Here is a 24551-nt window from a genome sequence, read left to right as displayed (position 1 = left end):
CGTCAAAATTTTGCGCCGGCCTCGCATCACTTTTATGTTTACACATATGTCAGAAATACTGACGTATCTGTAACTCCTTGCAACATGATTCGTCATACATTAAATATGACACATCTGGAATGTCATAAGGAGTGCGCACAGAAAAGTGACGCATAACACCAGCAGTGTAATAAAATGTACCTCGTTGCACTATATTTAAAAAGTGACGCATCTAGATAGATGCGTCACTTTTTAAATATTGCATAACAATGCGCATTTTTTTACACCGCTGGTGCGTCACAAAAATTGACGCACAGGAAGCGCAAAACTAACAGCGCAAGGCCTTCATAAATATGGTCCTGGATTTTCCCCGTGCTTCGCCGGTGCGCGTACCATGCGCTTCCCCCGCGCAAAACGAAAAAAAAATTTTAATGCCCTGCAGGACCCTATTTTAGTCCCTACATCAAACCTAGGGGGTCAGAGGGGGTCTACTCTTCCCCCTTATGGTCATTTGCCCCTTTTTTTTTCAAACCCCTTGTGTCTCGATTTTACCGAGACACAAGATGGCGGCCGCTCCGCACTGTTTAGAATGTTTACAGACAACTGAGATCCAATCAGCTTCCTGCGCGCAAGTCGCGTGTCGCGCCTGGAGCGCACTCGGGTGCGCGCACGGGAGAGCGCCTATAGATATATATATTTTTTTGAACCTAAATTACTCAAAATCCACTGGAGCACATATCTTGAGACATAGCAAAGGCACATCGGGCTACCAGTCCCTACAATTTTGCCAAGTTTGGTGGAAATCCATTCAGCCGTTCGGGCTAAAAGTGAAATCGACCGCCCTATGGAAATTAACATGGGGAAAACGCGTTTTGGGACCCCCCTTTTATCTCGGCCCCCGCTTGACGAATCCCCCCCAAACTTTCAGGGAAGGACCGGACCGCCATGAGACCATTTTCCTGAAAATTTCAGGCAGATTCGTCAACCGGCGCCAAAGTTATTCAAAATAGAATGTTGAGATTTAACATTGAAAATTATCCTAACTATAACTACCTACTGGCGACCGCCAGTAGGTAATATATATATATATATATATATATATATATATATATATATATATATATATATATATAGATAGATATATATAATCACAGGTCTAGCCACTTGGGCAGCAAAATGCTTACGATTGGTGAACCGGTGAAGTGAAGAACAGTTCAGCATCCGTAAACAAGAACAGGATGGTATAAATGCCACCTGATAAGATATTAAAATTGATCATTACTGGAGCACAATAGGGCAACACGATTGTGCTTGATCAACAAAGTCTTAAGAGTGCTCAAGAATGTCAGAAATAAAGGTTGACTACTAAGGTCTAATGATATACAGCTTTAAACACAATTAGACACAATGAGTGAGACCGGAGAAAGCCTGATTGTGGGGTTTTGATGTCTTCCACTGTAGACTTCTGGTAATAGTAAAGGTGGAGTGAAAGATTTTACATTGTGGAGCAGGTGGAGTTGATGGAATGCACATTGAGGCGATAGCTAGAATGACATTCTAAGAATTTAACAGACATGGAGTCTGCACAACGTATGCCTATAGGGCAGACAGAATAGAGCCAATAGTAAATGTTGACTGGGTGGTTCTGTGAAATAAAAGGGCAAGTATTCAACCTTACTGGAGTTGACATTCAAAAATCAATAAACCATTGAAAGACTTTACAAAAGTATTCTGGGAAATTCAAAGACATTTAATTAATGGAGCAGGGAGAAGCGTCAGCTCTTCTGGCACCAGCAGAATAGATTATTTTCAGTGAAAAACACGTTTAAGTATTCTCGATTCTTAGCTAATGCCCTGGCCTTAAGTTTAGAAATCTAAATCTAATAAGTGATAACTTATTGTATATCCAGAACTAGAACCAGGTTAAATGCAAGAGACAGAAGAATAGTAATCCCTTCTTAGACAATTCGCACAAAACAATTTTTAATTAAGTGTCTACAATCAGTTGAGTGTTTGAAGTCAATCAAAAATATTATAGCAGGTGTGACAAGTCAAAGAATGGAATTGTTTAAAAAATTAATGGTGGGTGCCTAAATTATTAATCCAAACAGTGTACAGTCAACATTCTTACCACATTTAAGATACTCTAAATGGAAAGCTATTGTCAGGTACTGAGAAGATGCATGTTTTTATGTGAAAGGGACTGCATAAGTGTTGCTTTGCAGTAGAGGGATATGTTTAGAGGGAGAGTGCATACACCTCTCTCTAGTGAGTAGGTTCTCTTGGATAGTGTGTACCCGAATATCTATGTTCCCATTTTATTCCCTGCATTTTAATACATAAATGGTCCTTTATCAAGGCTAGTAGACAATGTCATTTAAGGAGCACCCATTGCAGGATAAACAATGAAAATTGAGGGCAGTTAGTCCAATGGGCATGAATGCAAAAACACAAAGGTCTTGGTCCAAGTAAAAAAAAAATCCTTGCATCGAATTAATTTCTAACTTTAAAATACCGTTATGCATTCCACACTGTGCGCACTATAGAGCCAATAGAATTCATATTTTTAACATAGTTTCATGAACGTGGCATACGAAGCGTGGCACTGTTCTGGTTGTACTTCTCTGGTGCTTTATATTAGAGTTATATATCATGACAATACATTTTATATTAGATTAATGAGATTGTATTCATCTTAAACTTTTAACCCTGCGGAAATAAGCAATCTAGTCAAATGTGTATTGACTGATTTAAATGTTATTTTGTTGAATAAAAGGATTAATTAAAACCTTACATTAAAATATCTTCATTCCTTTTGAACCTGTGGGCTTAAGGTAAGACATTTTGGTAAGACCAACATTCAAAGTGTGTTGACCCAATAGAAGTCCAGTATCAAACCACTCCATGAGTCACAAAATGGGGGCATTCTTTTGCACCTGTACCATATTACCTATACAAGCTCTTGTAAGGTGTTCTACCCGTGCATCACCTAGGATATAGTACACACTTGATGGCACCTCATGTGAGTCATCTCAGGGGTCCCAGGCATACACACTTATTCTCCACATATTGGGTTGGACGCAGTCACGCACTATATATCCCTTAGCATAGATGTCCCTGCCCGCTTTCTAAAATCCTGCTGGCCCGCCAGCAGCGAGAAATATGGCAGCTGTTGAAACAACTATTTCATCCTTCACTGCAGCCCTGTTTACGTGTTATTTTTATAATTGGGCTCACAATACTAGTCTGTGCCCGAGCACCAATGGAGGGTGTGTCCTGGCATAGACTGGGCATCCATAGATCACATTATTTGCACATTGATGATGGCTCGAATTAGCTGTATAAAGGTCATTTTCATCTACTGACTGCTTACAGTAGGATGTGCTAAGAGTAGATTGTGTCAATAATGTATTGTCCTTGCAAAGCATCAACAATGCAGAAAAACATGCTCTTAGTGCTGTAGGCCGATCCTATAGTTGCTGTGCCAAGAAAAGCGGTATATAGGTCTTATTTGAACAAAACAAGCATAATACACCGGTGCTTCAAGACATGAAATGGACAATTAAATGTGACTCTGTTTATCACTGAGCTTTCTGTATTGGTGGAAGGACACGGAGGACTCTGATGCTAATCCCTTCCTGTTTGCTAGGTTTCGGCGGCTGCATGAAGGATGTTGAATTTAAGCGGGGAGCTGTCGTTAACTTGGCATCTGTGTCCAGCAGTGCTGTCAGAGTTAATCTGGATGGATGCCCGTCAGCTGTCGGTTCTGCTAACTGCAGGGTGAATGACTCCATTGTCGTGTACCAGGGACAGGAGGAGATGTCTTTTGATACTGGTCTGCAGCCATTTACAGGTAACACCATTTTGCCAGCCTCCTCAGCCTCCAAATGATTGACTCCCAGGCAGGCTGCTCAGCTCTAATATTGAACCCTCACTCACTCACCCCCCACCTTTCTCTTTCTTTCAGAATACTTATACCGGGTGATTGCCTACAATCAAGGAGGCGCTTGTTCTAGCGAGTGGACAAGAACCCGAACCAAAGAATCAGGTGAAAACTTGTTGTGAACCTTAACGACTGCACCTGTGCAATTCTGCAAGTGAAAGATAAGACCATGAATGTCGAGTTCATCTTGTCATTAAATGCAGAGCATTCTCAATTAAAAAGGCGGGCCCATTTTATTTATTGCATTTATACAATGCTAAAATCATTACATGAGTAGACATCCCTCAGTAGCCAAACTGATATATACTGCCACATGCATCAATGTTCCCGTTTGCGAATTCTTAATTGCGAAAATTAAGGAATTGCAATTAAGAATTCGCAAACGGCTATGCATTAAGAAATCACAATTTTTTTTGCGATTTCTTAATTGTCCTTAATTGCGATTCACAATTTGCGAATCGCAATTAAGGAATCCTTTTCCATTGATTCCTATGGGCCTAGAGGTCGATAGGAATGAATGTGAAGGCATTCTCATTTTGCGATTCGCAATTAAGGAATCGCAAAATGAGAATGCAATTTCAAGGGTGCAGGGGGGTCCAAAGGATCCCCCCCTGCACCCTTGAAATGTACCTGTAAGTACTTTTTTCACACACACACATGCCCCAAGGGCATGTGTGTGTGTAAAATGAAACTTTCAAAAATGCAATTTTGTGCATTTTTGAAGGTTTTTGCAAATTACCATGAAGGTTAACTTCATGGTAATTTACCACTTCCTATTTGTGATTTCGCAATTTAAAAAAAATCATGCATTGCATTTAAGAAATTGCAAAATTGCGATTTCTTAAATTCAATCGCAATTTAAGAAATCGCAAATAAATTGTGATTTCTTAAATTGCGAAAAAAGCAAAAACCTTAATGCATCCCAAAAAAGGGATTTGCATTCGCAAACGTCCGAATTTTGCAATTCGCATCGTTTGCGAATGCAAAAACCCTTGATGCATGTGCCCCTTAAAGTTTTGTTTAGTAGGTTGTAAATATAGAACTCAATAGTATCTTGGCACACACGGATATAGTAATAAATATAAGGCTGGTGCATGCATCAGAGTATTCGACAGTGAAACCTGAACAATTAATTGTTTCAGTATTGCAATTAAGCTATGAAGAAAAAAGAGCAAAAAATTAATGTGCTAAATCCAAAACAAATTACTTATAAATATGGATCTTATTGTTAAGTGTACTCTACTGCAAGTGCCATTGCTCCCTATGGAAACTCATGCAACGAAAAAATATGAAGTTTAACTACTCCGCAGTGATTTCCTACCGATGAATTGCTTACCCTTTACCACCCAAACATGCAAGCATTTAAGATGCTACAAATGCCATGACACTGTTGCTTTGGGAAGTGGCACCTGTTCACAGTCACCTATGGTGCTGAATCGGTGGGGTCTTCCAGTTCAGACCTTCTACCAGCAACAATTAGCAAAAGAAGAAACAAGATGAAATCGGTCCTTGCAATGGTAGCCAAAAACGCATATCAGTTTTGGACACCCTGATTTACATCGAGCAATGTATGAACAAAGAATAGAAACCAATCCAAACTTTGAATCATCAGGAATGGATGAAATTAAATAGGGACACCTGGGTCATCAGTTAAGATCTGTCAGTCTCTTGGGTTGTCCCTCAACCATTTTCATCAAGATGAAAGTTTAACTTCCTTGGGTATTAACCTGTTTCTCCGAATTATATGTTCAGTTTGCTTAAAATAACCCACTATGATTGGGCCCAGTGAAGACCCAGTAAGTTGATAGAGAATTCAATCTGACCTTTCCTCGTTCTCTACAGAGTAAGTTTCATGAATACCAATGAAGTTTGTGTGAACTTTTCCTCGGCTGTGGGGTGGGAGTGTCTTAATTTTTCGTGCAGTGTCTTTTTAGCACCGACCTAGACTTGCTTTGTTCTATTCCAGACATACCCAATGAAGACTCATTTTGGGCCTCTGGTTTTAATCACCAAATTCTCCTTTCGCACCAAAACTCACCAAACTCTCCTTCCTCGTATCTACTCGCTCTTCCTGCTTCTCAGTTCCGTTACAATTATGTATTATATAATTACAGTTAAACACCAAAATGCAACGCACAGTATGACATCTCATTGAATAAATATCATGTGTAATATGGTGTCAAATATATGGGTCAATGCATCAGTGTTTCCCCTCTCACATATGGTAAACTTCAAAGAAATTAGATTTTAATAAAATTATAGTTTTCATATTTGTTCCCAAGCCATTCTTCACTAGCCAGAAAGTGTGCGTGGGGAAGGTCTGCCGTGAGTGTAGTGAAAACATTTGTAATACCTTGTCAGATGTGTTAGCCTTAGCTGTTGGGGTTATAGCTAAAGTTAATCTGCAAAGTGTACAAAGCACTGTCTCCAATTTAAATTTGTATTTACTGAGAACATTGTGTTTACTTAATAGAAGGCAAACAGCAACCCCTTGCACCTATTGATGCTGATAAGCTGCTCCTGGAGAGCAACTTCTACAGAACACTTGTTTCCTTTTGCATACTATCTCTAGCAACCCCGCTGTACACCTCCAAAGAAAACACAGAGTTTGATTCCCACCACGCAGCATGCTTAGCATGACCGCTCCCATCTATCTGATCTTCTAGTTCTCTGAAGCATAGTTTAGAAATGGGGAATAACTGACCTCAAGTATAATATTACAAATAAGAAATGGTAAATTGGAATGGTGTTAATAATAATGTATAATGATTCACAATTTGCGATTTCTTGTTTGGAATGTACTACAATGGATTTGTAGAAGTGATTGCAATTTGCCTATTGATTTTTACAGAATGCATTGTTGTTTTGCAAGCCAACCTATGTAATAAAAGGTTGGTTCACAAAATATCAAATCGTAGTGGAACCTACGTCATGCATTAAAATGCATGCAGTAGGTTTCAAATTTTGACCCTCTACGATTGGCTAAAGTCACAGGCACAGTGGCCTGCTGGGATCAGCAGACCATCATGTCTGTCATTGCTTTGAAATAAGAAATGTTATTTTTTTAAAGGCAGACTGTTTTTGCTAAAAGGAAAATGGGCAGAGTTTAAAACACACAAAAAAGGAAACATTTTGTAATCCTTTTTCAGGAGACCAAGGACAAAAATGTTTTTGTCTGCATTCAAAAAGGAGACCCTTTAATAATTTTTCAGGAGAACAGGGACCACTGGCATCTCCTAAAATGTATTTTGTCCATATTCATACAAGGAAAGGTGGTCCATTGGAGACCTCTACCAACTCCTTTGACTTGGTGGTAAAATATTAATGTTATGCAACTGAATTTCAGTTGCAAAACATTAGTACATAACTTAACCCCTTCGATGCTGATGACGGCCCCCAGCCGTCATGCATCACGGTGGGCGTTTGCTGTTGGTGGCTGGGGGCCATCATGAACCCGCCCACTTCAAAAAACGCCGCACAGGCGCAGAATCGCGGCGGCGCCCATGGGGTTAAGGGCTCAGTATTTGGAAGGCACTCCCTTGACACTCCGCTTCCAAAAACAATTTGGTATTTAATTGCAAACCCTAATTGTGATTGGGTAATGTTACTGAATCTGAATTTGGTTTTTGTATATTCAAAAATGACATTTTGTGTTTGCAAATGCTCCTATTTTCTTTTTACGACCTTAACATTCCTCTGTACAGAAGGCCCAATATTCGTATTCCTAATTCCATAACAGGACGTATTTTAAATAAGTAGAGATTATGCACTTTTGACACTTACCTTTCTATATAATAATTTTAATTGTTTGAGTTTTACATTGCACTTCATTACCAACGTCGGGTATTTCTAAGCACTGTGAATAGCAAATACTATGTTTAGTGGTGCTCAATTGATCAACTTCAGGAGGATGGAGGCCTGAGTCAGTTATACATTTGAATGTCCTTCTTACTGCCAGCCGGGTGTTCTGCTCCCTGTCAGAGCAGACCCGCAGCTGTAAGGGCTGTGGTGAAAGTGGTCATGTCATTTCAACCGAGAGCATACAATTTCTGCGCTTGTGTAGCAGGTTTTAGACTATATCAAAGGTAAAAGCAATGGGCCCAAAATTTAAAAATAAAACTATCTGAGAAGAGGGAGTTTCTGTCAGTGCACGTTTATGTCTTTATAATTAACTAGCGAGTGAATTTGGAACTGTGCTTTGATACAAATGTAGTATCAGGGAGTGGCGTAACACGCAATTATTGATTGCCATGGTAACTTTTTTGAGAGATATCTTTAATTTCACTTGACCTTGCTGCCTCGCAGATATTAACCACAGGCCCATGGTTACACCAAGGGGTATAATATATTAAGGCATTTTATCAGCTCAAAACTTCATTACCCTGTTTGTCCCTCTCTAAGTTACAGAAGTTGACCCGATTTTCAAGGAGCCATTCACACATCTATGGTCCAACGATTGTGCGTTACATGTGGGCAAGTGGTTTCTTACAACACTCGCGTCCCATATTCACAACCTGTACCTCAACTGGTTCTTATGTAAAGCGCTCTGACACCTTCGGGTAAAGTTTGCGCTATATAAAATCGCATAAATAAATAAAATAAATAAATAAAGTGTTGATTCATGCAGCTGGTCAGCACAGCACTCCATGCATAATTAAGTATTCATTGCATGCCCATACTTGGCTATTCATGGACCTGCAGTAGGGAAGACAAAACTAGACAGGTGCACAAGAGACCTATAACTGTGAATCAGGGTAGGTGCTTCGGTATAAGTCACCTACATCCATGGCCATGCCCCCATCCCAAATGTTGTGCATGACCCACCTACGTGGGCAGTGTAGATTGGTCACATGCAAAAGAACTTTTTTAATTTGGCTATGTGCGGATTGTATCTTTTTCAAACAGTGCACACTGATGCAACAAAAGGATTCAACAATGTATAAGTATTTTAGGACAACACTGTGCACCTGTAGGTTCTCTTAGTATTAGTAATTCCCGAACTGCGAACTTATTGCAAAGTCAAATGAACCATTAACTCTTACCTAAACACTATGAATAAATGGCCGAACCTTGCAGAATGTAATGAGTAATTACATCCATGCTGCCCATTAAAATAGAGAAAATGCTTCCTAGTAGAAACATTCAGTTTGCTACTTAACTGTTTGGGGTTATATTAACACCGGCTTTGGTTGCCTTTTGATGGCAAGCTCCACTAAAGGACAGATTCTAGATAAAAGCTCACAAAGATCCCCTTTTAAATGAGTTGACAATGAGTAAAGGGCATATCTGGCTTGCACATCATAAAGCATTGGTTATGCAAGTTTGCCAAACAGCCTGGTGAGGACACAGTCGTGTTGCACATTGTATAGTGGGCATGCATCGTGCGACTCGCCCCAGTGAGATATCCCTTGACCCTCCCCATCATCTAGGACCACAGAGAGACATTAGGCCGATAGTTGGTCTTCACGGCGTAGTCTTTATTACACCTTAAAGCATTATTTATTCTTTAATTTTTTCATTGTCAATACCTTTGACATTTTATTCAAGCATAGGTAAACAACAACAGGTAATGTAGCCCCGAAGAGGTAGGCTCCGTCCAGAAGCGGATTGTCTTTTCATTCCAGAATCAAATCCTCTGTGCTTGCTGTGCCAGCAGGCCCCAACTTGCACTGTTTATCAACAGTAAAGCAGTAACTGCTGGAAGGGACAAAGATGGTTTCCTGACCTCTCCCGCAGCTTTTATTGATGCCTGACGTCAGCAGGACCCGGGCCTCACTTCCGTCCACCTACAGAAAATAGAACGCAGACTGGCTCTCGCCCGAGATGCCACTAAGGGTGCCACGCCCCAAGGTGCGGGTGGCACCAGTCATTTTTACCAGTGCTGTACGAACTTTGCCCAATTGCATTTGCGTAATTACGTAACATTTCAAAAAGCTTGCACAAAATGACATGCAATTAAATGAAATGTAAAACTGGTATTATTGCACAATGCGGCACTATAGCACAGGAATTTCACGTAATAAACGTCATGCTAAATTACCATAATTGAGCGCGATTATGCCAGCGTCCTAAAAATTTCGAATCGGCCTACTTATTACCATTGGGCAGTAATCTTTACTGCTATATGGTGAATGTCACACGTGGTGCTATATATATATCTGCTAAATGCTGAGTAATGATGTATGTATTTCCAGCTGTATTTATATGGCATTCATTGGCACTACCCCATCCTACCTTCCACCCCTTCCCGTTTGGTATTTCATTACCACAGTTAGTATAGCATGGGAGAGTTTCTCCTTTAAAAAAGGTCCCTTCTGGTCGTTTTCTACCTTCCAGTGGCTACAGTAGAGAGATCAGTCATTTAGTCTAGAAACCACTGAGTGATGGCTGCACCTGCAACAAACCCCTCTGTTTATAATACGCACAGTTAGTGCACCCATTAAAATTCTCCAGCAAAACACCTTGGCTGAAAAACCTTTAAACGCTGCGCCTGTGTACGTGTCTCGCAGATCCAGAAATCGGAAAGGGGACATATGATATAGGGAACCAGAGTGATCTTTATCGACAGGGCTCAGGAGTGCACATGGATTTACAGCAAACGCGTCATCCATCATACTGCCACGGCGGTCCACGGGCCTTAGCGCTACCTCCCTGGTGCAGTCATCTGTGATGAAGTTGTTACTGGACAGACCTTTCCTCGCTACGGTTTCATCTAATAAATAGTTAAAGGTTATGAGAGACGACTGACTTTTTTTTTTTAACAGCGGCAGCGTGTATACGAGCTTGACTTTCTCTTCCTTTTTAACATCTTCCTTTTCATACGAACTGATTAAAAGTGAATTTCCATGCTAAGAGGATGGCATATGATATGAAGGCTAGGCCTTCCTCTTAGCGGGGCCCGCATCGCTATTAATTTTCCCATATTTCTGGCGCGGGGGTTACTGGTCCGACTCTTTAATTAGATTTGAACAAATTGAATTCTGGAAAAAAAATGAAATCATACATTTCAACATCACCTAATTTGTGATAGTTTTTGGAGTTGATGTACTCAAGATATAAAAGTGTCAGGCCGCTGTGTATAATAACCGTCCAATTATCTCGCTTCTTACGGTTACATCATTATATGGCTTGGACTTGTTAGCTGCTTGCAGCCCGCCTCTCTCTGCATGACTGAAATTTAAACGTTTGATGCATTAAATGTTTTTGGGGAAGCCTGAACAAGACAGGAAAGAATGTTATCTAGACAGAATTTTGAGGGTTTTGAAATATAGCCTAAACTGAGCGCTCAAGATGTGCAGTCATATTAAATCAGTGGTTAAGTTACAACTCTCATAAATTGTCTTTATGCTAATGGTCGAGCCTGATTTACTGCGGCCATTAAACGTGCAGAATAGGGGGAAATAGTCTTCTCACGACTACCATTTTCTCTCTTTCCTATTTTATTCTTTTGCAGTTCCACAAAGTGTGCCAACTCCCTCAAGAATTTGTAGCATAAACAGTTACAGCGTGGAGGTGACCTGGGAAAAGCCTACGGGGGTCGCAGGTGTGATTGAGAGGTATATTTTGAAAGCCTACCCAGAGGAACAACCAAATGTGTCCCCTCTCACTGCTGTCGTCACTGATACAAGCAACCGTACAGGTAAATTGTGCAGGATGTCGAGTGAATTTGAGACAAAAAGTAAAATAACATTTTCTGCAGATTAAAATTCTTTCAAGGCGACCACAACTCGCAGATTCAGTAGGAGGCATATTTCTTGAATCTTTCTTTCATATCTATTACTCATTTTGTGTGTTATCTATCTATTGCCCATGGACTGTTTACAATATTGCCATGTGAATCAATTTCGAAAATATCCCAGATCTTAGCATCTGCATTTTGAGCAACTTATACTGGACAGAGCAGGCTAAATGAACCAATGCTATATAACAGGATATTCTTAGAAGAACTGTATGTCCCAATGTATACAACAATACAGCAAAACTCTGCAAGGAACCTGAAGGCCCAAATTCAGCTTAAATATATTATTATTATTATTATTATATTTAAATTTGTAAAGCGCTCAGCTACCCGTAGGTTTCCCGGCGCTAAATCACCATATGGCTGAGATACCCGCCACCCCCTCTCAACACAATCCCCAAGGATGGGAAGACGGAAACAGTTCTGAACTTGTGGAAGGCGGGAGGGAGTTACCCTCCCGGCCGTATTTATTAAAATATGAAACAAAATTAAAACGTTAAAAATAACAGTTTCATATCATGTACAATTTCATTTACACATTACGATGTTCTTGGCTGACCTTAACACATCTCTAATACAAAGGTTCTCCTAGCCGATACTAAACATCCTGCAAATGCATTACTCAAACTTTGAAATTGTACATCCTAACATTTACGGGCCAACGGCAAGGTCGTAACCGGTGTCAGATCCCCACTAGCAGAACTCCCCCCCTCACTTGTGAGGGGCGGTCGCACAGAGGACTGTACCTCTGTGCCAACTTCCAATTTCCCTTGTCTTAGCGGGGGCCCCTTGATAACTCGATGCCATCTTTAGTGGTCGTCCGAGGACTCGTGTGAGGTGCCTAGAAGGTAGCGTAGACCCCCCTCCCACCCCACACAACTTACCACATCTGCCGTCGCAGATGTCCTGGCCCCGGGAAATTCCCAGGAGGGGCCCTAGCCCCTCCTCCCCAGGGAGGGGCCTATGGCCGCCTTCCCTTTCGGCGTCCCCATCCTTAGAGGGGACCGCCTCCCCGTTTGAGGGGCCAATGGCCGCCTCCCCCCGGGCGCTCCCATCCATAATGGGTGACGCCCTACCTCTAGGGATCTTCTAATTCCTGCTCACCGATCATGACCTTACCGCCTGTCCAAAAATAAATACGACAATCTAAGACTAAAATGGTGAAAAACAATTTATACTTAAGCGAATCGAAGTATAATCTCTACCGAGCATCCGGTGCAACTATTCTTTGAATAAAACATGCTGAAAAGGAAAAATTATCGACTTTATTACACACCAAATTACCAACTTTATTCAAAACAACCTGTAAGAAAAACAATATCATGACACTCGACTTTATTCCAGAAATCGCTGTCATCAGGGGCTGGTGGGTGGGTCAAAATTGGCTCTTCGTTCCGTCTCGAGCTCACGAGCAACGGGGAGGTGCAGCTTCAGAGCACAGGAACAAGAGGATGCTTCCTTGGCTTGTCGCTCCTTTTATCCTTCTTCGGGCGGGCGTGTACCCACCTCCAATCCGCCTCCAGGGCGTGGCTAGCGGTGTTGGTGTCTAGGACAACCCCCTCTTGGGCGGGAAAAGGCGCGCCCCGGCTACGCCGCTTCGGGCATACCAGCCGAGACTCGCCTCCCGCCCAAAATGGCTTCCCGGAGGGATCGGGGTACTCCACCATACGTTCGGGGGGACCGAGTGGTCGCCCCTTTCCAAATGCGATGCAGTGCACACAACGAAATTAGTTTCATTTATTTATATGTTTACTTACCAGTTATAGTCCGTAATCCATACATTACAACCCCTCACCCTGCCCCTCCCCCTCCCTATGTTACCGCCCTGCAGTTACACCTACTACCGGCCGTGGCTGATCAATACAGCGGTAAACTTGCACCCCGAGTGTAGATTTGCAGTTCTGGACATCATATGTACACTTACTTATGGCACTTTAAAACTTGTCATGCTTCCCTGGCTAAGCTCATAATCAGATTACAGACCTATGTTCATCCTACTGGGCCATAATAATTACTCTGCTTTCCAGCAGGAGGATCAAACAACTCCAGGCACAATCGGACTACGAACAGTGTTTGACCCAGTTCCTAGGAAAGGAAAGGGTGGGGAAGAAATCTCCATCTGTTATTTACCTTGTCACTTCCCCAGTGGTGGAACAACCCAAGCCTACAGAAAAAAATGAGTAAGGTTAGACAGCTGCAGAGAAGGACAGAAGAGGTTACATTTTGGTGGGAAGTGTCAGGCCGCTGTGACAGCTAGGAGAAATGTTTCCATAGTTAACTTGAAGTCCCCACATTTATTTGTCCCGGAATGCGGTGACGTTATGATGTAGCTCCTTAGGACTGGCCAGGGTGTCTGTCTTCTAGAAGCTTCCCTCTCTACTTAAAAACCCCTGCACAAGAGAAAGACTCTTAAGAAGACACCGAACCTGGGAGAGAACATGCAAAAGAATGCCCAGCTGGAAGGAAGATCCACATGATGCTCCTCCAAGGATGGGCTTTGGGATTCTGACTCCACTGATCCTTAGGAGAGGATGGGTCTCCCCAGGGCCAGTGGAAAAGACCGGGTGAGGGACCCTTAATAATTCAGTTGGAACTTGTGTTATTGACTCCCCTGACACACCGGTTCCCTGCAAGTAACCAGGAGGCTAAGCAACTTGGAGTGTGAAGCTGGGATGGTGTGCTGCTTGTTGACTGTGGAGGGGCTGTACAAAATGCCCCCACAAGCCGGTGAAGAGCACCAGACAGAGAGCTGGTTCATGCAGAGAGTCAGAAAATCCAGCTTCCCACAAAAATCACGATTCAAAGCATTAAGAGACTACTGCTGGTGGCTATGGTGGGTCACAAGAAGCAAAAAAACTCAAAATTGGACCAGTCAGCCCTAGGAGCCAAAGATAGGCAAGGAATGCTGTGTGTAGCAATTCGTAGTGATTTCTCAAACCTTACCCGGGGAGGGCTAAGCTCTTAGGGGTCAATTTAACAGTTACATTTCATATTTCATATAGGGAGAGGGCGTGCAAAGGGCCTCCTCTTTGAAACCTAATTTAGGCCCTGGGGACTTCATCTCCTGGGGCCTGCCATAATAATACACAATAACATAGGGTAGCCTATCTATTTGGAACAAAGAAGACTGAAAAGAAAATGACCTGCAGGTGCCCAAGTGCCACAATGCCAATGCCTGGCCAGCGCACCTCGGTCAAAGCCTCCATCGGAAGTCAGCACAGCGTGAGGAACACCTTTTGGAAAAAGCACCAGTGGGAGCACAGAAAATAAACAGAGATTGCCAATTCCTGAGTGACACAGGCCTCCACAGCGGCAACGAGTGTGTGCCAAAAACACACACAAAAAAAGAAAAAGACAATGGCGTGATGCCACAGCAGCAAAGACAAATAATTTCTGTGAGTGCAGAAGCCGCTGAATGTGCACTGAGATTGAAGCGTCCCCTAAGACCTACCATGGGCTCTTAATTTGCATACCCTGTGAATGGGCAAATGTGGCATATTTTGCAAGTGTTGTGAGGAGTTAAAGGGGTTGCAGCAGCCCCTTCAACTCCTCACAACACTCCTTTGCTCCTTTGTGAACACTCCTCCCTATCTGTCCCAGGGGATTACAACCCTAACTTTGAGAGAGGTTTTGCCTAGTTTCAAAATGCTCCTGGGGTTAGAGCATTTGTGTTCCTGACTGTGGGAGCTTCTGTTGGTTGGTTCTAAAGCTGCAGTAGTAGCATAGTGAAAGTAAAAAAGAGACTCTGGGACGCATGTTTTCGAACACAGTTATGTATTGACAATGGTAACAGAAGACAACGTTTTAACATTATAATGAATGCTCCTGACTGTTGATACAACCCTATTGCCTTCAATTGGCGGTCATGACAATCAATCAATCAATCAAAGCATTTATATAGCGCACTACTCACCCAGAGGGTCTCAAGGCGCTGGGGGAGGGGGGTCCACTACTGCTCGAACAGCCAGGTCTTGAGTTGCTTCCTGAAGGCGAGGTGGTCCTGGGTCAGGCGGAGGTGGGTCGGGAGGGAGTTCCATGTCTTGGCGGCGAGGTAGGAGAAGGATCGTCCCCCTGTGGTGGCTCTTCGGATGCGGGGGACGGCGGCGAGGGCGTGGCCAGTCGATCGAAGCTGGCGTTTGGGAGCGTAGAAGTTGAGGCGGCTGTTGAGGTATCCTGGGCCTTGGTTGTGTAGGGCTTTGTGTGCGTGGGTGAGGAGTCGGAAGGTGATTCTCTTGTTGATCGGAAGCCAGTGCAGGTCTCTCAGGTGTCCGGAGATGTGGCTGCGACGGGGGATGTCCAGGATGAGTCATGCTGAGGCGTTCTGGATCCGCTGGAGTCTCTTCTGGAGTTTGGCGGTGGTTCCGGCGTAGAGGGAGTTGCCGTAGTCCAGACGGCTGGTGACGAGGGCCTGGGTGACCGTCTTCCTGGTCTCTGTGGGGATCCACCGGAAGATCTTACGTAGCATGCGCAGGATGTTGAAGCACATGTTGACATGCAATGTTTATTGGTGCTGTCCACATTGATTTCAGTGGTGCTACTTTTGCAAATTAAAATATATGGCTGCCATTGCATACATATGTTATGACACCTGAGAATGCCAGTAGGTCTGCTTTATTGATAATGACATCACCTTGGATTGTGATGTTGCATCTAGTATAGGTGGAGGATATTGTGGTTATAGGATTCAGGACCCACTAGGGGTGAATGTGATATGATGATATCACCAAAGGTATTGCCAACTATCTGATTTTATATTTTTGTCATTTAATGTATAACATGCAGTACTTTGTGTGTGTAATAAAAGTACTTTTCCTTTCAAAAGAAAAGGCACGAACTGAACAATGATTTATTGAGTAGTGTTGTTGTGCAGCAATGAGCTAAGGTTACTAGACCAAACCATGTCTTTGGAGTATGCTTAGGAATTCTCTACTTCACTGTCCTGAGAGAGGCAAGTGCTACAGTGGGGTTCTTGGTTCCTGATAAAAAGACAATTGTGGACTTATTGCTTTTGAAGAACTCACTTCCTTCGCAAAAAATGATCTAATTTCGTACAAATGATTAATCTAGTCAATTGTTATTTAAACAGGGGACAAAGTTACCTGATAAATTAAACAAGCATTGGTATAGCCAAAAGGCCTCGCTTTTGGGACCTTATAAGTATTTGGTTATGCAGCACAATATCCTTGGTGCAACAACACCAACTGTTGCATGGCTAAACACTTATAAGGTCCCAAAAGAAAGACCTATTGGTTATGCCAATGCTTGTTTTTAGTATTACAACAGAAAGCCATGGTTTGGCAATCCTTAATCCCACCCTGTTTAACAGTGGTTAGCAGAGATGATAAAACTGGCATTAGGGGAAAGTGACTTCCTGATCCCTACGCAATGTCGGTCTAGATAACCCTTGGATGTGAGTGTGGGGGCCGTGATGTTGCTGGCGCTACAGACCAAGGATGATGAACTGCCTCCGTGGCTATCAAAGTACTAATGGGACTGAACTGCTCCTGATTTGTGTTGCTGGTAATTTTTCTCCCTACAATTCTACTGGCTGAAAGTCTGGATTGCAGCCAGGAGACCAAGGACAAGGCATTCGGCGGGTGGCAGGACGCTCCCAAAGCACCGACTGATAAATTTGTTACATGAAGTGGAATTTGAAAAACTACAGGGTAGAAAATGTAAAATCTGGGGACACACTTCGACCAGGGGGGTGTTTCACACGTTTATGGAAGGCGCCAACCCCATCGGGGAATGGCGTCGTTAGTGGCAGCCAAAGGGCCGACCCGGAGCCGGATCACTTCCGGTTTGCGTGACCCGGAAGTGAGCGTCGCGTCAGGACCAATGGGAACAAAGGTCGAGGTACGCCCCGGAAGTGTTAGTAGGGCGCGAGGCTTAAAAGCCCGCGACCAGCCTAGAGGCCCCCTCTTTGTCCGCTGATCATCCAGGAGTCGGACGTCTCCAAGAGAAGACATCGTGGGAGCATAGCGTTGGAGTATACAGCGAGGGTTAATCCGACTCGTGGTCTAGGTTAGCGGGCCTTGCAGTGTGTGCTAGATTTCTTTATCTTTACAGCTTTCGTGCTTATTTCTCTTGATTTAAATATTGTTTGCAGGGGGGGGTTTGCCGCGGTAAATCCTCGTGTCCGGGGGGAGGGCGAGCGCTGGCGCTCGATCATCTGATTCCCTGGGTACGGGCCCATCCGCGGCGCGGTGGGCCTACAAAGTCGTTTGCGTTTCTCGATAAGTTTTAACGTCGTTTTTTCTTTAAGTGCAGGATGCCGTCGAAGAAGGTACCGAAGGGTAAACAACCCGCAGCCAAGAATGAGGAATTCCTTGCCTTTACGGAACTGCTGGAGTTCACAAGAGAAAAAGGCATGGATTGGGTACTAAAGAATATGAGAGACGGGGCTAGAGCAGATGCGAACTCTCAGGAGGAGAGGGGGAGAGGCAAAAGAGCGAAGCAGACCCCAGAAAAGCTTAGAAGCTCGGCAAGAGGCAAGCGGTCTAGGCCGACGGATTCACGTCCAGTATCACCAGGTGAGGAGGAGGCGCCAGAGACAATTGATTCGAACTTAGGCGCGGATAACGACCCAGATGACGCCGAGGGGCAGTATGAGGCAACTAGGCCTACGCAGATAGGAGGGTTCCCCGTCACTTCTGTGGGGGGGTCCGGTCCGCACGGTATGTTGCCGCCAGTAGTGGCACAGCCGGGTAGCGGAGTGTCGCAAGTTTGGGTTCAGCCCGGGGGGGTCGCTCAGTTACCAGGGATGCAATTATATGGGTCGCATGGTCAAGCGATAGGTAGCAGCCCGGTAAGCTCAATGTTTCCTGCCTACACAGCTCACGGGTCCCCCTTAGCGATGACTGCTTTCTCTAATCTAGGGGGTCCAAGTCAGGGCTCAATGGCGAATGCCGTAGTTGACGTTGCGGGTCCCTCTAATGGCCAGATGCATGGAGGGTTTGGGGGGCAACCGGCTGGTTCCCCATTATTAGCTTTCAGCCCTCTAATGTTCGGTTCTTCCTCAATGACCTTATCGCCATCCGCTGGGATAACTTGGCATGTGCCAGCAGATATGAAGGACAGGATACTCAGGGGTGAATACATAGAAGTGTTCGACCTTATCAATGCGGGGGTGGCGGCGGGAAAACCCAAAGCCGGAAAGGAGGGAGATTACAATCAGAAGAAATCATGGGTGGAATGGTCCATGAAGAATTGGATCACGGGATTTGCAATATATGCCGCTGTTATGCTTGAGAAATATCCGGTTTTAGGCCCGCAAATGATGAGCTATATATCCTTGATACATGGTGCGGCAACAGAGTTTCCAGGCCAGGGGTGGCTGAAATACGATAAAATGTTCAGGCAGATGAAGGCAGTTCACCCGGGTATAGCATGGGACCAGCGGGAGATTAATTTGTGGCATACAGTCTTCTATTCCACCCCTGCAACGCCTACCCCGGTACCCTCAACTCAGAGCCAGTCCTTTCGGACTGACAAAGGGGTCGGTGAGAAAAAACAGGCCTGCTGGCAGTTTAATAGAAATGAGTGTACCAGGGGGGTCGCGTGTAAATTCAAACACTGCTGTTCCTACTGCGGGGGTACCTCTCATCCCGAGGTCAGGTGTTTTAAGAAAACTGGTAACCCCAAAGAACAGGCCAGCCACAGTGCCCCAAAAGGAAAGCCAACTAAGACCCCTGACAAAGCTACCAACTCCAATTAAAAGGCATGTCCTGACACACCTCCTCAGTAAGTACGATAATCTTGGGGAGGCTCAATTCCTACTGCATGGTTTTACAATTGGCTTTCGTATCCCGTCTTCAGCCCCCCCTTCCAATGTCCCACCTCGCAATCAGAGCTCAGTGTTGCGAAATATGGAGGCAGCTCGAGAGAAGATCATGAAGGAGGTAGCATTGGGGCGGGTTGGGGGCCCTTACACAGAACCACCTACCCATAATCTGGTTTGTTCCCCATTGGGTCTAGTTCCAAAAAAGGAGGAAGGTAAATTTCGTCTGATCCATAATCTATCGAGTCCCCCAGGGCTCTCGGTAAACGATAAGCTAGACCCGGATCTGTGCTCGGTGAGGTATACCAAATTTGACACGGCTATTGAGAAATTGCAGACATTTGGGGAGGGAGCCCTAATGGCTAAAGCCGATATTGAATCAGCCTTTAGGTTACTGCCCGTGCACCCGGACGACACCAGGTTCTTGGGCTTCACATTTGACGGTAACTATTTCTTGGATTTGTGCATGCCTATGGGGTGTTCTATTGCCTGTGCAGTTTTCGAGACTTTCGCAAGGTTCCTAGAATGGGCGGTTGAGCAGTTTCTGGCCTCGGACAACTCACATGCTGTAGTCCACTACCTGGACGATTTTCTGTTCATGGGTCGCGAGGGTTCCCAGTCGTGCAGGAAGGCCCTGCTGGGCTTCCAGCGCTTGGCTGAGGCGCTCGGAGTACCTTTGGCGGCGGAAAAAACTGAAGGCCCGACCACGTGTTTGACCTTCCTGAGCATAGAGATTGATACAACAGCAGGAGTGTGCAGGCTGCCAAAAGTCAAGGTCGATGCCTTTAGGGCCGCTATTGATGGCTGCCTGGGGGCAAGGAAGGTAACCTTACATCAGCTACAAGTTCTTCTGGGTCAACTGAATTTTGCTCTGCGGGTCATTCCTATGGGCAGGGCCTTCTCCAGGAGTATAGCGAGGGCAATGTCTGGACTGCGGGCCAAACACCACAGAGTGAGGCTCTCAGCTGAAGTTAGAGAGGATCTTATGATTTGGAGAAGTTTCTTGAGGGACTTCAATGGCACGGTGTTGTGGCGAGCAGCCTGTTCTTCTAATACGGATCTTGAGCTGTTCACCGACGCTGCAGGTAGTATTGGTTTCGGAGCTATATTCGGTCAAAAATGGTGTATGCAGTGCTGGCCAGATGACTGGATCGAGCGAGGCCTGACTACTAACATTTCCTTCCTTGAACTTTTCCCCATAGTGGTAGCTTTGCACTTGTGGGGAGATCTGCTGGCAAACAAGAGTATAGTATTCTGGTTGGACAACATGTCCGTAGTCATGGTGATTAATAGCCAGAGGGCTACCTGTACTTGGGTACTCAGGTTGTTGAAAGAATTGGTTTTGCAGTGCCTGAGCCATAATGTCCAATTCACTGCGAAACATGTTCCAGGTGTAGAAAACAAAGCGGCTGATGCATTGTCTCGTTTTAAGTTAACAGAGTTCCGGGAGCATTGGCCCCAGGCGGAGACGTCAATGTCAGCCTTCCCAGCGGAGCTATGGAAGTTTGGTGCCCCACAGCCGCCGAGTTGATATCTGCATCCTTGGCTCCAAGGACTAAGAGTATGTATCAGAGGTCATGGGATTCGTATATGGCATACCTGAGGGGTGTGGGTGTAGCGGACATCTTTGCCCCCCAGAGTGTATTAGGCTTCATCGTGCAGCAGAAAGAGCAAGAGAAGTCGGTAGCATTCATGAAAAGACAGTTGTCGGCGTTAGCATTTTATGCGGGTCTACGGGGGTGTCGGATCCGACAAAAGATCAGAGAGTTAGAAGAGCAATGAGAGGTTGGGAGCGCCTAGCGCCCGGGGAGAAAGATTCTAGGAGGCCGATAGACGTTGAAAAATTGATTAAAATCTTAGGAGCTCTGCCGTTCGTTTGTTTCTCCCAGTATGAGACGCAACTGTTCCGGGTGGCCTATACCTTAGCCTTTTGTGGGGCGCTGCGAATTTCAGAATTACTTCCGACGTCCAAATCGGATAGGGAAGGGGGTCTGAAGTGCTCTGATATAATCGAGTCCAAAGGTGTCCTGCGGATGAGGGTGCGGAAATCGAAAACGGATCCGCTGGGTAAAGGTACCTGGTTACAACTGGGTAGAGTAGAGGGTGAGTCCTTCTGTCCGGTCAACTTGCTGAGGGTATTTCTCCAAGTCAGGCCCCAGGGAGCCGAGGATAGACTCTTGATTCATGAGAATGGGTTACCACTTACCAGGTTCCAGTTCACTCGAGTAGTTAAAATGACCTTGGCACGGATCGGAGTTGATCCGGCCGATTTTACATCACATTCGTTTAGGATTGGAGCAGCGACAACGGCTGCTGGCTTAGGCCTACCCGAACAGGTAATCAAGAGGTTGGGTCGCTGGAAATCAGCGTGTTACGAACGTTATATCCGCCCGCAATTAGTCTGACGTATCTTTAGCTTGCGTTCCCTTTGTGAGAATCGGCTGACTGTATCTCTTCACATTTACTCTTCATATTTACTTTAGGTACCTCCCCTAAGAGAACCCAAATCTGTTGGTGTGGCCATTCCTTCATTCGCAGGGCCGGGGCGCACTTCAAAAAGACACTCATGGGCAGGGTGACCATGATGCGAGGTTGTGACCATCATTGGGTGGGGATAGGAGGGCAGCGCCTGGCGGACGTCCCGAGGGATGTAAAAGCGGCTTTGGTAAAAGGCATGCCTTCGCCAGACGTATTCGTGTTGCACTGCGGAGGCAACGACATGATTCCAGGCGGGAGGAGAGAAGTGAAGGAGTCCCTGTTTTCTACCCTAGCAGCAATCAAAAACATTTTTCCAGAAGCTATAGTACTATGGTCGGAAGTCATCCCGAGACTCGTGTGGGCTCGGGGCGCACCCATGAAAGCAATAAACAGATCTGTCAAAAGACTGAACCAATCGGTGGCGGAAATCCTGCAAACATCGAGTATTAGAGCGATTCGCCATAAATTAATTCAGGCAGAAAGGCCGGAGCTATACGCAGAGGACGGAGTCCACCTGTCGGAGGCGGGTATGGAGATATTTATAGAAACAGTTCTAGGGGCCGTCTCCGAAGCTCTTGAGCGCAGGGGGGGGAGGTCGAGTCCGCCAGTAAGCTCCTCGTCCTGTGGCGGGGTTCCGGACAAGAATACCACGGGAACTTCTTGTCTAGAGACAGTTAACTCTGAACAGGTTTGCTAAATCAGTATGGACTCTGGGCTGGCGGGAGAGTTGGGGCCGACCTGCTGGTGGCCTTGGCTTTTCAGCCCTACCCCAGAGGCCTCTGGTTGCCCAAGTGGGCGCTTTCCTCACCTGCGGCTCTGTTGACCAGAAGGGGGTTAACGTTAAGGGGCAGGTGATCTGGATTGTGGCCTGCTGGCGCAACCCTGAAGTCAAATAAAAGGCCCAGTGGAATGGGCGGTGAATGTATATATTGTATTATAAGTGCAAGTTTATTCTTAAATACTGTATTGGAATATGTACGAATAAATAAAGAGATTGGTGGGTCAATGAGGTAATTGACCGGAGAACTTAAATTTAATAAACAAGCAGCACACTGCAGAAAATCAAGTACGACTCCCGAGTTTGATGTGGGGTTGGGTCCTTGTAAAGCATGCAGTGTGGTGGGGGGAGAATGCACTTTGTCTGCCATCTATGGAAGGCGCCAACCCCATCGGGGAATGGCGTCGTTAGTGGCAGCCAAAGGGCCGACCCGGAGCCGGATCACTTCCGGTTTGCGTGACCCGGAAGTGAGCGTCGCGTCAGGACCAATGGGAACAAAGGTCGAGGTACGCCCCGGAAGTGTTAGTAGGGCGCGAGGCTTAAAAGCCCGCGACCAGCCTAGAGGCCCCCTCTTTGTCCGCTGATCATCCAGGAGTCGGACGTCTCCAAGAGAAGACACCCACCCACCCATCCCTATTAATAAGGATTCAATTAGGGCAATAGCGGGGTTCCGGACAAGAATACCACGGGAACTTCTTGTCTAGAGACAGTTAACTCTGAACAGGTTTGCTAAATCAGTATGGACTCTGGGCTGGCGGGAGAGTTGGGGCCGACCTGCTGGTGGCCTTGGCTTTTCAGCCCTACCCCAGAGGCCTCTGGTTGCCCAAGTGGGCGCTTTCCTCACCTGCGGCTCTGTTGACCAGAAGGGGGTTAACGTTAAGGGGCAGGTGATCTGGATTGTGGCCTGCTGGCGCAACCCTGAAGTCAAATAAAAGGCCCAGTGGAATGGGCGGTGAATGTATATATTGTATTATAAGTGCAAGTTTATTCTTAAATACTGTATTGGAATATGTACGAATAAATAAAGAGATTGGTGGGTCAATGAGGTAATTGACCGGAGAACTTAAATTTAATAAACAAGCAGCACACTGCAGAAAATCAAGTACGACTCCCGAGTTTGATGTGGGGTTGGGTCCTTGTAAAGCATGCAGTGTGGTGGGGGGAGAATGCACTTTGTCTGCCATCTATTGTAAATAGGCCACCTTTGATGTACCAGTTAGGATGATATTTGAAGAATGCTACTGAAATGTGCCTGCTGTTGTTACTTTTTAAAACCAAATCCTTTAAAAAAACAAATCTTTTCCTGTTTGATGTTTCTTATAGAGTTGTATTTGGACTGCACTTCCAGTCCTTATATTTCCCATCTGAAAAAAAAGTGGACATGCCTTCTAACTTCCATCTCTGGGATGAATACATTTCTTCTTTATGTTCTACTGGACATGTTCTCTGTATGTTTAACAGTAGGGCTGGGTGGAATGTTTCATTCCTGCTGCAGAATTAGCACAATTTGTTGCCTCTGCGTTACTCTTGCATCACAGAGTTCCAGACAAATTCCTCCAGTTGCTGCATGGCGAAATGCAAGCACAGGCAAGGTTTTGCATCCCAGAGCGTGATATTCTAACGCGGATGGTCATGGTCAGAGATCTGCTTCTCGAGAAGATGTGCTGCCACTCAAGCGCATTTTCTACTCAAGCGGCAGCAAATTCAGCTCGAATGGAGGGACGCTCCTGCACACCACGTGATGCCATTTGTACTGACATTTCATCACTGCTCGCACTACCGACACTAAATTGCAGTGCGGTGTTCATATTTTCCGCTCATTGGCGGACCTCCGCAGAATCTCTCAGAGTTTTTA

General features: G+C 45.0%; 1 protein-coding gene across 1 annotated transcript in view; it reads left to right on the top strand.

Annotated features, from left to right (window-relative positions):
* The window catches only part of USH2A (usherin), a 2319650-nt gene that overhangs the window by 566543 nt on the left and 1728556 nt on the right, over positions 1–24551 (top strand). The window contains exons 15-17 of the mRNA XM_086925936.1: positions 3629–3832; positions 3947–4027; positions 11376–11561. Coding sequence (XP_086782062.1) covers positions 3629–3832; positions 3947–4027; positions 11376–11561 — 471 coding nt within the window. The remainder of the gene's footprint in view (positions 1–3628; positions 3833–3946; positions 4028–11375; positions 11562–24551) is intronic.

Source organism: Lissotriton vulgaris, chromosome 6 (genome assembly GCF_964263255.1).
Source record: "Lissotriton vulgaris chromosome 6, aLisVul1.2, whole genome shotgun sequence".
In the NCBI taxonomy this organism is placed as follows: domain Eukaryota; kingdom Metazoa; phylum Chordata; class Amphibia; order Caudata; family Salamandridae; genus Lissotriton; species Lissotriton vulgaris.
This window is presented reverse-complemented; position numbering and strand designations above follow the sequence as displayed.